This window comes from Pseudorca crassidens, chromosome 7, assembly GCF_039906515.1.
Source record: "Pseudorca crassidens isolate mPseCra1 chromosome 7, mPseCra1.hap1, whole genome shotgun sequence".
Classification (NCBI taxonomy): domain Eukaryota; kingdom Metazoa; phylum Chordata; class Mammalia; order Artiodactyla; family Delphinidae; genus Pseudorca; species Pseudorca crassidens.
In genome coordinates this window covers 87,309,073-87,322,243 of record NC_090302.1, presented here as the reverse complement: position 1 = coordinate 87,322,243, position 13,171 = coordinate 87,309,073, and the positions used below count along the sequence as shown (strand labels likewise).

At 37.8% G+C, this 13,171-nt stretch overlaps 1 protein-coding gene across 7 annotated transcripts in view; it reads left to right on the top strand.

Annotated features, from left to right (window-relative positions):
* Positions 1 to 12,382, top strand: part of SLC35D2 (solute carrier family 35 member D2) — a 53,863-nt gene extending 41,481 nt beyond the window's left edge. For 5 of the 7 annotated variants that reach the window (XM_067744834.1, XM_067744831.1, XM_067744836.1 and 2 more), the window contains 4 exons: positions 2,303 to 2,370; positions 9,871 to 9,949; positions 10,932 to 11,014; positions 11,745 to 12,382. In XM_067744834.1, coding sequence (XP_067600935.1) covers positions 2,303 to 2,370; positions 9,871 to 9,949; positions 10,932 to 11,014; positions 11,745 to 11,847 — 333 coding nt within the window. In that variant the 3' untranslated portion in view covers positions 11,848 to 12,382. Of the gene's footprint in view, positions 1 to 2,302; positions 2,371 to 9,830; positions 9,950 to 10,931; positions 11,015 to 11,744 lie in introns of all 7 variants that reach the window. The other 2 variants (XM_067744832.1, XM_067744833.1) reach the window with 2 other exon arrangements.
* Positions 12,383 to 13,171: the final 789 nt, after the last annotated feature.

The following is a 13,171-nucleotide window of genomic DNA, read 5'->3' as shown; positions in this document are numbered from 1 at the left end:
TTTTCACTACTAATGTTGTTTTGCTCTGTGTTCATTGAATCACTATGAATTTCTTCCAGTTGGTCACTTTTAACCATGGCTGAATCCATTTTAGACTGTGAACCAAATACAAAAAAGTAGTGAACTTACATAATTAGGTGTGTTAGTCTGCAATATAAAATTGCATTTTATTTGCCAAGTTTGGTTTGATTGTATTGAAAGTTAATTGAGGAATTCGAGTGAAAGGTTAACTTCTCTTGTTAATGGAAGGAGTACTTTGATGAGTCATTATTCCCGGTTGACTGTAGGGGGTCAGAGATTGTGTTAAGACTCGTGTGTGTGACTCACTGTACTGGGGGTTCACTCTTGGACCTTGGACTTACACAGTCATCGACTTAACACAGTCAGCAGATCTGGTAATAGCACCTTGATTCTATCTGTGATTGACAAAGTCAGTAATGCCAGCTCCTCTTGTTAACAAATTAGGCCCCTGGAAAATAGTGGGTGAACTTTCTTTAGTTATTTGAATCATTGCAATAAGTTCAAGGTACATTTAGTGTGTTGCAGTTGATGAATAGGGGTAAATAATAGGACTTTTTTCTGATTAAAAAACACATTAATGAAAAATGAAAAAGATTCACACTCCAACATATCTTCATAGCAATAGTGAGTCTAAAGGAGCAAGTACTTAATATTGTTACTCATCTTTATTTTCTATGTTTTCAAATAAATGTCATGCCACATGACTTTTTAAAATGCCACCAGCAGAGCCTCATGATTATTAAAGAAACAAAATAAAACTAAAATCTATCAAAATTTAGGCTGGCAATGAATCCAAGTATTTTTATGAAAATTACTACATAGCTCTCAATGGTTTATGTGGTATCAAGAATATATAGTTTTTGTATACTGTTTTCATAAATACTCCCAGTTCTTTGAGTAAATAAGTGTTTTCCTACCTTTGGTTTGAAGTTTGGGGCATATGCTTTTCTCTTATTCACAATCTTATTTAATTTTTCAGACACAGAATGTTTTCCATAAGTTTCTGTTTGGTTTTGATCTTTGACTCTCTTGGTATAAACTGTCCTGGATGTTTTATGACCCTTTGATCAGCTTGGGGCTTGCCAGTAAGACAGATTTATATTTATTAAATTATTTTATTTCACAAGTAAGTGTTAAAAAGAAAGTTTTATTATGAAAACTTTCAAACCTGTTCAGAAGGAAAGAGAATAGTATAACAAATCCCATGTACCCATCAACCATGTTTGGCAGTTATCAACATTTAATGTGTATTTTTTCATAAGAGGTGGTCAGAGTGTTACTAATGAAACAGTGACAGTAAAGTGTAATCAGAGAAGAGAATTCCATTTTAATTGGTTTAAAAATTTGAACTATAAACTTAAGAAAGATTTAAATAGTTTTAAATCTACAAAGTTACTAAAACTTGGCTAACAAAGTATTGCTTAATAGAAAGTGAATAGAATTTATATTTAATCATGTTATTCAGCATGTACTTACATATAGTCTTGAGTCACCGTAAAGTCATTTTTGGATGCAGGCAAGGGACAAATCATGAATAAAATACTCCTTTTTATTGTTACCTGAAAAGGGTTTTTATTTTCTCACTTAAGAGCAGAAGCTGTCTTAAACTTCTCTGTCTACCAGCTCCTCTACCCCAATTACTTGATTGCTTTGTAAATAGCACACAATAGTTTATTTGTTCATGATACTTCCTAAGCATTTGCAAATTCTTTTTTTTTTTTTTTTTTTTTTTTGGCTGCTCTTAGTTCCCCAACCAGGGATGGAACTGGGCCCTGGCAGTGAAAGCTCTGTGTCCTAACCACTGGACCGCCAGGGAATTCCCATTTTTTTTTCCTCTTGTGCAAATTCTTGAAAACAGTTTATGAACTTTAAGTTTTCTTAGTCTTGCCAGAATTATTAAATTTATAATAAGCTTTCTTTTAATATTATTTATTAAAAACACAACGCTGATCTTATGACTACAAATTAGTAAAGATTTAACGATAGCCATAGCAATAATAGCTGTCATTTTGCTCTTGCCACCTGTAAGTTTCTAAACAATTTCATTAAATCCTCACATTGACCTTCTGAGGAAGTTTTTAAAAAAATAATCCCCATTTGTAAAATGAGCCTGAGGTTCAGGGAGGAAAAATAATTAGCCCAATGCCACACAGCTAGTATTACCCAGGATTTTTGAAACTGTATTTTCTGTTTGCGAAACTGGAATTTGTACTAGAGTGTACACACTGGTAAAACCAGTATTATTAATCTAACCATTAGTTTTCTTTCTTTTTGATAATAGGCTACTGAATTCAACCAATGGAAGAATGTTCTATTTATCATACAGTTTCTTCTTTCCTGTTTTTTGGGGTAAGAAGCCATAGATAAGAAGAAGCTTTGGTCTGTGGTATCTCTTAACAAGTCAAATCAAAATATACATTCCGTCTGCTCTGTCAAAATCCCTTTTTGCTTCTCCAACTTCTACTGAAAAGTAGCACTGCAGCAGAGGAGTGGATTGGGACCCATGCTAAATGTGACCTCCAAAATATGATGTTGCATATTGATTTCTGAAAGTTAGTTTGAAATAAAATCAGCAGCCCTATCAAATTCAAATGTGTTTTTTGTCTTTGTCACAATGTCCCAAGGTTCCCAAGGTTCTCACCTCACATAAATATTTGGAAATAACCATTTTCTGTAGTGTTGTACCTGTTATATTCAGGGTGTTTTCTGAGGAGAGATGCCCAGGCCATTATATTGCCCAATAATTTTAGGCTTTTGTTCTTAAAATTTCCCTTAGGTATAGCTTCCTGTTGAGTGGCCATGCAGTTTGTCTTTTTATATGTTCCCCAAACTTGTAAAGTCCTTTTCATAAATAGATAATACATACAACTAGTAAATAATACAAAAGCTGCAAAAGGATGCATAGGGAACATAAGCCACCTTCCCTTCTTCCCTGCCTTGTGACACTGCAGTTTTCCTCTCCAGAAGCAACTGCTGTTTGGAGTATCCTTCCTGGACTGGGCTCCATGTATACACAAGCACCTGTGTCTTATCCCATAAGAAAGGGTCTTTGAATGACTGTCTTGGAATTATTTGTCAAAAGATTTTTCCTGTGAAGAAAGATGAATTCCCCCTTATTTTTTTACATTACTAGTACTGTAATTTTCATTGTGTGTAAATGGACTAAGACAATTCATGAGTCTTTGATCAACACTCTTCAATTCTTAAACTTGATCTTAGTTGCAGTAACGTAATCACATCAGTAAAAGTATTTTTATGTATATCCTCAAGTTCAGTAATTCTCTCTTTAGCTGTGTCTGATTTAATGTTTAACCTGTTTCTTGGAGATTTTTTTTAAATTTATTTTTTATTGAGGTATAGCTGATGTACAGTATTATGTATTTCAGGTATACCACATAGTGATTCACAGTTTTTAAAGGTTATATTCCATTTAGAGTTATTATAAAATATTGGTTATATGCCCTCTGTTGTACTGTATATCCTTGTACCTTACTTATTTTATACATAGTACTTTGTACCTCTTAATCCCCTACCCCTATCTTGCCCCTCCCTGCTGGAGTTTTTGATTTTAACAATTTTTACTTTATTTGTAAAAGTTCCACAGTTTGTTTTCAAACTTGTCTGTTCATTCTTAACATTCTTTTGTGGGTCATCTTTGAGACTGTACCTTTTATTTCTTTAGATATTACACACATAGCTATTCTGTATTCTGCATCTGATGATTCCAATATCTGCAGTTCTTGAGAATCTGAATATGTCGTTGGTTGACTAAATATGTAGTTTGTGAGTATCATTATGGTTTACTTTCTTGTGTATTTGGTGACCTGTGAGCATATTATTTAATCTTAATCAGTCCTGTGGACCGAAAATAGGAATTTGAGAAACTTCCCTGCAGGGACAAATTGTTTTCAGTCTAGTTGGTAGCCAGGTGTGCCCCTGACCTGGACCACTCTGGCCTTTTTGAGGGTCTGGCCTCAGTGGGCTAGTGTCCCTTCTCACTTGGGGTTTGGCCCAGGGCTCAGTTTACAGACAGTGCTGTTTTGCAATGGCCTCTGCCCTGAAGCACCCTGATCCTGTACCTATTGTCCGCTGCTCTGATGCCTGCCTGGCTCAAATGCCCTTATCACTCTGTACCCAGTTTCTCTCTTTTCCAAAGGAGGGATATTAGGCAATCTCTTGTGCCTCTTTCAAAACCAGTAGTCTCTCAAATAATGTGTTCTTTCAGGCATTGGTTGTTTGGCAGTGGGTGAGTACTAAGTGCTGTCAGTACTTAGGCAGCCATTGTTGGAGGCCTAAGTGTAGTAAGATATTTGTAGTTTTCCCAGTTGTTGACTGAGAACATGTAACTTTGAAAAAAATCTACTAAGCTGTGTTTGTGAGTTACCCTTGGTGAAATCATCCTTTTCCCCCCATTACAATTAAAAAAAAGTCAACCCATATCACACAAACTCAGACCAGCATGTTTCCTTGCCTAAGCCCATGTTCACCTGTGAACAGCAGAGCCAAGTTTTAGTTTTATCTCATGTCATTATAAACTTGATAATATTTTTGTTTTGTTTTGTCTGTTTTTTTCACTTGCACTTTACTATTTACCCATTCCATGAAGGAAATCAAGAAGTAAACCTTTTTTTTTTTTATTATTTTTAAAAATTTTATTTTTGGCTGCATTGGGTCTTCTTTGCTATGTGTGGGCTTTCTCTAGTTGTGGTGAGTGGGAGCTACCCTTCATTGTGATGCGTGGGCTTCTCATTGTGGTAGCTTCTCTTGTTGCAGAGCACGGGCTCTAGGCACGTGGGTTTCAGTAGTTGCAGCGTGCGGGCCAGAGCACGCGGGCCTCAGTAGTTGTGGCACGCAGTCTCAGTAGTTGTGGCGCATGGGCTTAGTTGCTCCGCGGCATGTGGGATCTTCCTGGACCAGGGCTCGAACCTGTGCCCCCTGTATTGGCAGGTGGATTCTTAACTACTGTGCCACCAGGGAAGTCCCAAGAAGTAAACCCTTTGACGTCAGCTGTCTGCAGTGAGTGGTGGGGTGGGCAGTCCCTGAGCTGGCACTTCTGGGGCTTCTTTGTCAGAATCTTGACCCTATTGATCTACAACTACATGCCTTTTTTTCCAATTAATAATGTGCTTCCTAGAAAACAAATACTCTCTTGATAAAAGTTGTTAGTATTTTATCAGTAGTCATTTTGCATGTAAAAATGTCATAAAGGCATAGTAATTAAAAATAAATCAGTAAATGATGAAAACATTAATATTTCAGATTCTACAACTTTAAGGGTAAAACCTAGGTAGGTCTCAGTTTTTTAAGTGGGTCTTTTGAGGACACTAAAATCATGGCATCATTCTAACAGGTGCCTGTACTCTGGAATCAGATGGCCTAGATTTGAATCCTGGCTTTGCCACTTTTTAGCTCTGGGTCCTTGGACAAGTTATTTACCCTCTCTGAGCCTCAATTTCCTTATCTTTAAAATGGGAACAGTGATGTAATGTAGCTAATTTATAAGGTTATGTGGATTGAATGAGTAAAGAGCCCTTAGTGTGGACATATAGAAAATGTTCAGTAAGTGTTAACTATTGTTTTTGTTGTTAATATTTCTATTTCTGAGCCCAGCCTGTTCAGTTTGGCTGTCCTTTTTCACCCCAGACAGATTTGGTTCTGCCTATGGCCCATGACTTCAATAGTTTTTCTTCTGTTATGTCTGCTTCATCTTCAACCACCATGTTTTAATTCTGAAACAGCTCTAGAAGGAAACTTCCATTTTGGCATGGTGAATTTTTCAGAATCCTGCTTTCTTACAGTTTCTCACTCAGAGGACACGATGATTAGGTCACTTGCTTCTTTGCAGTAATAGAAACCATTGTAAGCTTCTGAGCATACCCTTGCTTTTCAGAACAACTGGAACTGGCTGTCCCTTCTCTTCGGTTCATGCTCAGGGAGCCTCAGGACTAACATGTGCGTGTTCCGACCCTTGACTCCAGAGAACTCTCTCTCAGCTTCTTTCTTATTTTCACTGCTTTCAAGTTTGCATTTCAAGCTTGCTTTCTCTGACCACCAACCCTCTATCCGGAGTTGAAAATATAATTTAAAAACTATAACACTTTAGAACTGTATGTTAAGAAGCCAGTGGAATGGTGAAAAGAGCAGACTTTTCTTCTGAGTCATGGTGAATGATTCAGCTTTAAGAAATGCTATTTGTAATCAAGAGTTTGTAAATAAAGCATATGATGAAGTGAAATTGCATCAGGCAGGTAGACTGGATTGTGGGAGCCACGATAATTTAATGCAGGTAGAGGTAAAATAAGACTGAAATGTAAGTTGACAAACTAGATTTTAAAAAGCTAGTTCTGCTGTTCTTTTTAATCTTGCCGAGAAGTGACAGGTTCTGGTTCATTCACACCAGCATCTGGCACCAGCCCCTAAGCCCTGGAGGCAATTATCCTAATCTGTTTCTGCCCTAGTAGCAGCCTCTTTGATCTCACTGAAGCAGTAATATATTCCTTAATAGAAACACAAATGTATCAATTTTCCCTACTCACAGCATAAAAAATGTTCTATTCTTTGAACCTTCACTGATCCTGCCAAGATGTAGGGTCCAAGACAAAATAGGATTCTGCTGATTGCTTGGACACAGGAGTGACAGAACCTTCAAAGAGTGTAGATATTTCCATCATTTCCCAACAAACCACATTGTAGCGTAAAATCGATGCTCCAGGAAAATAGATCATATTTATCCCATGACTTTGGCTTCCCTGGCACACCACTGAGGTCTGGGGTAGGAGAGAGTTCTTACCAGAGATGGGCAAGATGAGATTACTTGAAATTCTTTGAAATCTGAAATAAGAGAGTCATGTGCTTGGGTACAATTGTGGTTGGTGGAAGGAGTGTAAAAGTAACATTTTATTATTTGAACATTTGTGTTGGACTTCTATGTATGCGTGTACATGGAATGGTAACCAGCAACAAGTTGTAAACAAGGCCATTTGAGTTCTGCCTGTGACTCCCACGAGTGTGCCGTCCAACTTTGGGTTAATCAGTTATTTTTTGTGTTATTGTTCAGAAACAGGAAGAAACCTTTGAGCAAGGGTTCTGGTTCAGGGGTTTTCACATGGGTACCTCCATCCCTTGGGGCCCTACAAGCCAAAACACCAGCTGGTATCTGTTGTCTGAATAAATGTGTATCTTTTGTATGTGCCATTAGTTTTCAAATGTACACAGATGATAAGTACGATTTTATAAGTACGTAATGGCAGAAATGTACTGAGAATTCAGCAGTGCTTTTAAATATCTTTACATTTTATTAATTCACAGATGCTAAAATCAAAACTGTCATGTGGAGGTTGACATTTTTGGTGTTAAAAGTGGTTTCCTTTGCATTGAGTTAATGGAGGGTCTTTTAATTCAGAACCTTGGTCTTAGCCAAAGGACAGTGTAGGTGCATATTTGCGTATAGAAATAAATAATTTTTCTTAGAAAAAGTTTTAATACACTCCTTTGATCCTCGTCATTTTATAGTTACCCTCTCTGGGGACACCCAGGTGGTATACTAAGAAGTGCAGCCTTTCTGTCTGCAGAAAGTGGCTGTTCCTGTGTCAGATGCCATCTGTCACTTAGGAGGACTGCCGCTAATTCAAACTCCCCCAGGAGGCTGGAGACAGGGACTCCTCCCCTCGCTCAGCCCAGCTGGTGGGTGAGTGTCCTAGTGGCCCACACTCATGCTAGATGGATATTGGCCAAGGTGGTTTCGCTAAAATGTGGAATGAAGAAAACATTGCATGATTGGAAACCCTGGAGTAGGAAATTTTAAGCAAAAATAGGACATAAAGGATATTCATGACTGTCTAAGTTTAAGGCTGCGCTCCAGTTTAGGAAGCCTGCAGGAAGCTTTTCTGTGTCCTGGAAATTGGGTTGGGCCCCTCCTGGGAGTTGTGATCTCTGTTATTTTATTAGACTCTTAGCTCCTTCAGGGCAGATGCTGTGGGTTTATATACTCTTACTACCCAGGCCCAGCAGAGCAGGCACCAAGTAACACCAGGTTGAGTTTTTTAATCTTTTCATTTTATGCATAAGTTGGATTATTTATAGTTCCCTGGGACTCTGAATTAATGTTGAATTTATTAAAATTGTAAAAATTTTAAAAAAACTTAGATTTTCTTAAGCCAATTTATAAATATTCTTGCTCTATTTATAAAGCTAGTAATTTTTATACTAACATAAGAATACTTACTTTCATTATTTGATTAATGGTTTGTTAACCCAAGTTTAACTGATTGAAATCTCCTAAATAATTTACTGTAAATCAGTCTTGTTTACAACTTAGTGAATTTAAAAAAATTAAACATTTAAAATGTGATTTACAAATGTAATTTACCTGATTTTTCCAGCAATTCCAAGCCTTAATTAGGCCCTAGAGAAGCTGATGGGCCAGATTGCTTTACAAGCCTAGCAACTCTTTGAAATCTAATAAACCAAACTTGGCAATGTGGTAAATCAACTTCTTTTAAACATTTGAATACTGCGTACAGACTTAGATTTTCTGATCCCATTCAAGTGAAAATTGCAAATTTAATATCAATTGCACATTTTAAATACAAGCCACAAAGACCAAGATGTTGGATTCTCTAACTTGCCAAATTATTGTAATTACCTTAATAACAAAGACAGACATTATTTTGAAGATTACAGAATTTGTTTGTAATTGAGTTTATTCCTCAGCTTGATGTATGTTATCTCTAATATTTTTTCTCTATCATCCCGGGTAATGAACATAACTCAGGACAAAAACGGTTACTGTTTGTGATCTAGATTCTGTTATTAACAATCAGAAGTTTGGTCCTGGACCTGCGACTGGGTGCTAAATTGCCCCAGGGGGAGTCTCCCTAATGCTTAGGGGCTGAGCCCTTTCTTAGAGTACAATTCCCAAGCTCATGCCTTCTAACTGGTGTTTAGCTTTAAAATCCAATACATCTTACGCTCTCTCAGTATCTTTCCAGTCTCATTCTCAACCAGTTTTTATTGTAACCTCTTTCAACATTTAATCACCTGATTCCAGTGGATGAAATTTTGCACCCCACCTAGGTTACAGCTAATTTTCGTTACTACTTGAGTGAAATGAATATATTTCTTTATCTCTGATTGAATTCTACATTCCTGTGTATATGTATACTTTCTTATCGGGTGTTTGGTCATGATTCTGTAGTCATTTTGTTGACAAGTGCCCATATACTGGTCAGTGTTGAATGACTGTCAGATTAACTTTAGTAATAAGGTACAGGAGTACCACTGGCATGTGGAATCCATTATTTAAATCTTCTTTGTCCAAAGCTAGCAATCATTCAACTGGTTTTCCCTGCTAACACCAGTGGTTCTCAGAACTGGCTGCACATTAGAGTCATCCATAGAGCTTTGATATGGCATATGGCTGGGTCCCCACCTCAAACCAGTTGGAGACCCTCTGCCGGGCATCATGGTGTTAAAAGTGCACCAGGTGATTCTGATGCAGAGAGAGGACTGAAACCCACTGTTGTAACATCTGTTAAACGAAAGATTTCAGATCATTAAAAGAATCTCATTGTCCTTATCCCCTTTTTGTGGAAACACTGATGGAAAATGCACAGACAAAATGAAAAGGACACCTAAGGTAGACAGTTTGGCTAATGCACGACTGGACCATTTTCCTGAAAATATCGAATTATTGAGATGTTTTAAGATGTAGGTATTCTTTAATCTTTATGGTGTGTTTTTCTTTTTCATTTGTTTAAAATGCCTGTGTGGGTCACTTACTGGCTCTTCTTAATCTGTTTATTACCCAGACCAGTAAGGCACACTCAAGTGTTTTCTTCGTTGCCCCAGGTTTCTGTTGATGTACTCCACACTTTTGTGCAGCTATTACAATTCGGCCCTGACGACGGCGGTGGTTGGAGCCATCAAGGTAAGTGGTTGAAGCCTTGAAATGCACAACCAAATTGGGGAATTGACTGTTTGATTTTATTGTTGTTATTATCCGTGCTGTAGTAAGAATGAAGGCTTGTGATATTTTCAGCTGTGCCTGGGTAATCCCTCCTTACGTCTTCTAATCTCCTAATCCACAAAAAGAGGGAAGACTTGCTCAGTTAAAAGGAAGAGACAAATTATGACTTAAATTGGGAATGGTGGGAAGGGATGGTCTGGGAAAACCAAGTGAAATAGCTGAAAAAAAACCCAAATTTCTGTGCTAAGATACCTTGTGATCTACAGTTTGGTTTTCTGGGAGAACCTTGCTGACTAAGAAAGGGAATTCTTGTGAAGAACTGTTTTCGGCCTAGATCTATGCTCAGTTATAAGGTGATTAACTCTGGGACTGGTGTGTATGCTGCGTGTGTGTACATGCATTTGAACACACACTAATGAACAGGAGGGTGGAGGTGTTCTAAATTCTGTTCTGCAGTTGCTTTGTGTTTCTGTTCACGTGAACTCCTACCGTGAGTGAGTGCTTCAACAGTAGACTTCTGTGTTGGCTGCCCAAGGGCCTCTGAGAATACACTGGACAGAGTACTGCTTGTAATTTATCAGATGTCTTAGTTTGTTCAAGTTTAGGACTAATATGATTAAAATTCACTACCCAATGATGGTAAAGAGATGAAATCTGGAAAGCTGATTACAACCCAACTCTTACATCTTCTTCCTATGTATTAACTGGAAGAGGGTATGGATAATGCAGTTTCTGTGATTATGGTGCTGTAGTTTATTTCATTTTCTTTATAAAGCCATATGTAATGGTTTTTATCCACTTATTCAATATTCCATGAACCCCTGCTATATGCGAGTCTCTTTGAAAAGTAACTAAAATATTTAGTTTCAGGTTTCACTATATGTATGAGTTTTCCCCCTAAAGCCTTTACTTTTAAAATCATTAATCCTCTCTTTTTCTGCAGAACGTATCCGTTGCCTACATTGGAATGTTAGTAGGTGGAGACTACATTTTCTCTGTATTAAACTTTGTAGGGTTAAATATTTGGTAAGTGGGATTTTTAAATGAACTCATTTTAGTAAAATATGAATTTTTAAAGCCTGATTAATCTGTTATAAGTGAAAGAGCAGGAGGTGTTTTGACTTTACAATTTCTAGGATAAAATTTACTTAAATCATTCAGTTCATCTCTTTTTATGACATACTCCTTCATGTGGACCATGGGGCCATGTAATGAAAATTCAAAGGGTTGAGATCTAGTTTTCTGTTTCCTCCTCTCAGAAAAGCCCTTAAGTTGTGTGTCTTCCTTTTGTGAATGGGCCTCACTAAATCTGTGTTCCATTGAAGCACCATGTGCTAAGGATATTGGGAGGAGTGACTAAGATACTTTTGAAAGGCATTTTGGGGCCTCAGAGGTGGGACACTATTTTAGGATAATACTGTATAGTTTATTCAAGTAATAACCAAGGGCTTATTTTTTCTCCAAGTTTCTCTATTAGACTTGATCTGCTCTTTTTCTGCCCCCACAGATTTGTAAATAAGAGGGTTAATTCTCATCGATCAATACACAAATTTGAGGAAGTAAAACAGGGGGCTCAATAATTCCCTTCAAATTAAGCTGACTGCATTGTAAATCACCTATACTTCAATAAAATAAAGAAAAAGAAACAGCCAAGTTATCAAAAAAAATTAAGTTGACTGTATTTGTAAAGATGTCAGTAACTGTTGGTTGTACCATCTATGGAATTTATTTTCACTCTTTTTTATTCTCCTTTCAGCATGGCAGGGGGCTTGAGATATTCCTTTTTAACTTTAAACAGCCAGTTAAAACCTAAGCAACCTGTGGACGAAGAAAACATCCCTCAAGATTTGAAGGGCTAGAACCTGGGGCAGAATTGCAGACTGGCTTGCAGACTGGGGGGAATGAGGGAATATTCCCAGCTGTTTTGGTTGTGGCGCTCACCCCTGGTTAAGGCACAACAGGAATGTCTGCAAGATGCAAAGAGAATCTACATCATGTGCTGCACGAGGAGCCATCATCAGCCCTGAGAAATGTATCCGGGCAAAGCCTTACCAGCTGAAAGTGAATCTTCTCAAAATAAACCACTGGTGAAAGGGATTGTTTCCAAGGCACTTGCGTGGACCGCACATCTGTGTGCTGTTCCAGGTACTGCGAGTGCTTCAAAGGAGGCCGATGCTGTGAGGGTGCTTATCAGCACCTTGGCCTTAATTTCAAAGGTCCCAGCCAAAGCAGAGTGCCAGCGGCAACATTTTTTTGGTTTAAACAGACATGTCTTTATTTTAATAAAATCAGCCACTTAACTGCCAGTAGAGTTATTTGCTAGCTTTGATTTGATCTTATATGTTGGTATCTTTTCCCAATCATCAAAGTAAAATAAAAAATAATTTATATGCATACCTCATACTGTGATATTATTGTAGACAGGCAGGAAAACAGTAGGTCATTTATTCAGCCTGCCTTGAAGGGTAATATTCCTTTCAAGGCTCATGTTGGGAAAAATTACAAAATAACTCAATGGAAAAAACAATACTCAGTGTGCCCTGTCAGCATTTAAGTTGGTCGTATTTCTCTCCTCTTCTCCTTCCAGGTTTGTTCAGGGGCTTTGAAATTCAGATCATATATGGACTTTAACCAAGGTACATTTTTTTTCCTGGGCTTGCCTGACCCCCCAGACCAGTGGTGTGTGGGAAGGAACCCCGGTTTGGATGAGAGCTATTATGATCTCCATCAAGAAATGGACTGTCCCCATCGGGGTCGTGGTGCAGGGTAGGGCCCCAGTCTGGAGGGGGCCAGTCAGGAGCTCTTCTTTCTAGTCTTGTCTTCACTGCTAACATACCAAGACCTTCACAGGTCACCTTGCCACTGTCGCCTCCATTTTTTAATCTTTAAAATGGAACTATGTCTCCAAATCCCTGCCAGCTCTGACGTTCTAAGTTTATAGAAGCTGAGCCAGATGGACGGGGCAGCAAATGAAGGAATGATTCTGTGGACATGCTTCAGTTTACTTTAAGATTAAAAAAATTTTAATTGTAAATACACATAACATAAAATTTACCATCTTAACCGTTCCTAAGTGTACACTTCAGTAGTGTTAAGTATGTGCACACTGTTGTGTAGCCAATCTCCAGAACTTTTTCATGTTGCAAAACTGAAACTCTATACCCATTAAACAATAATTCCCCA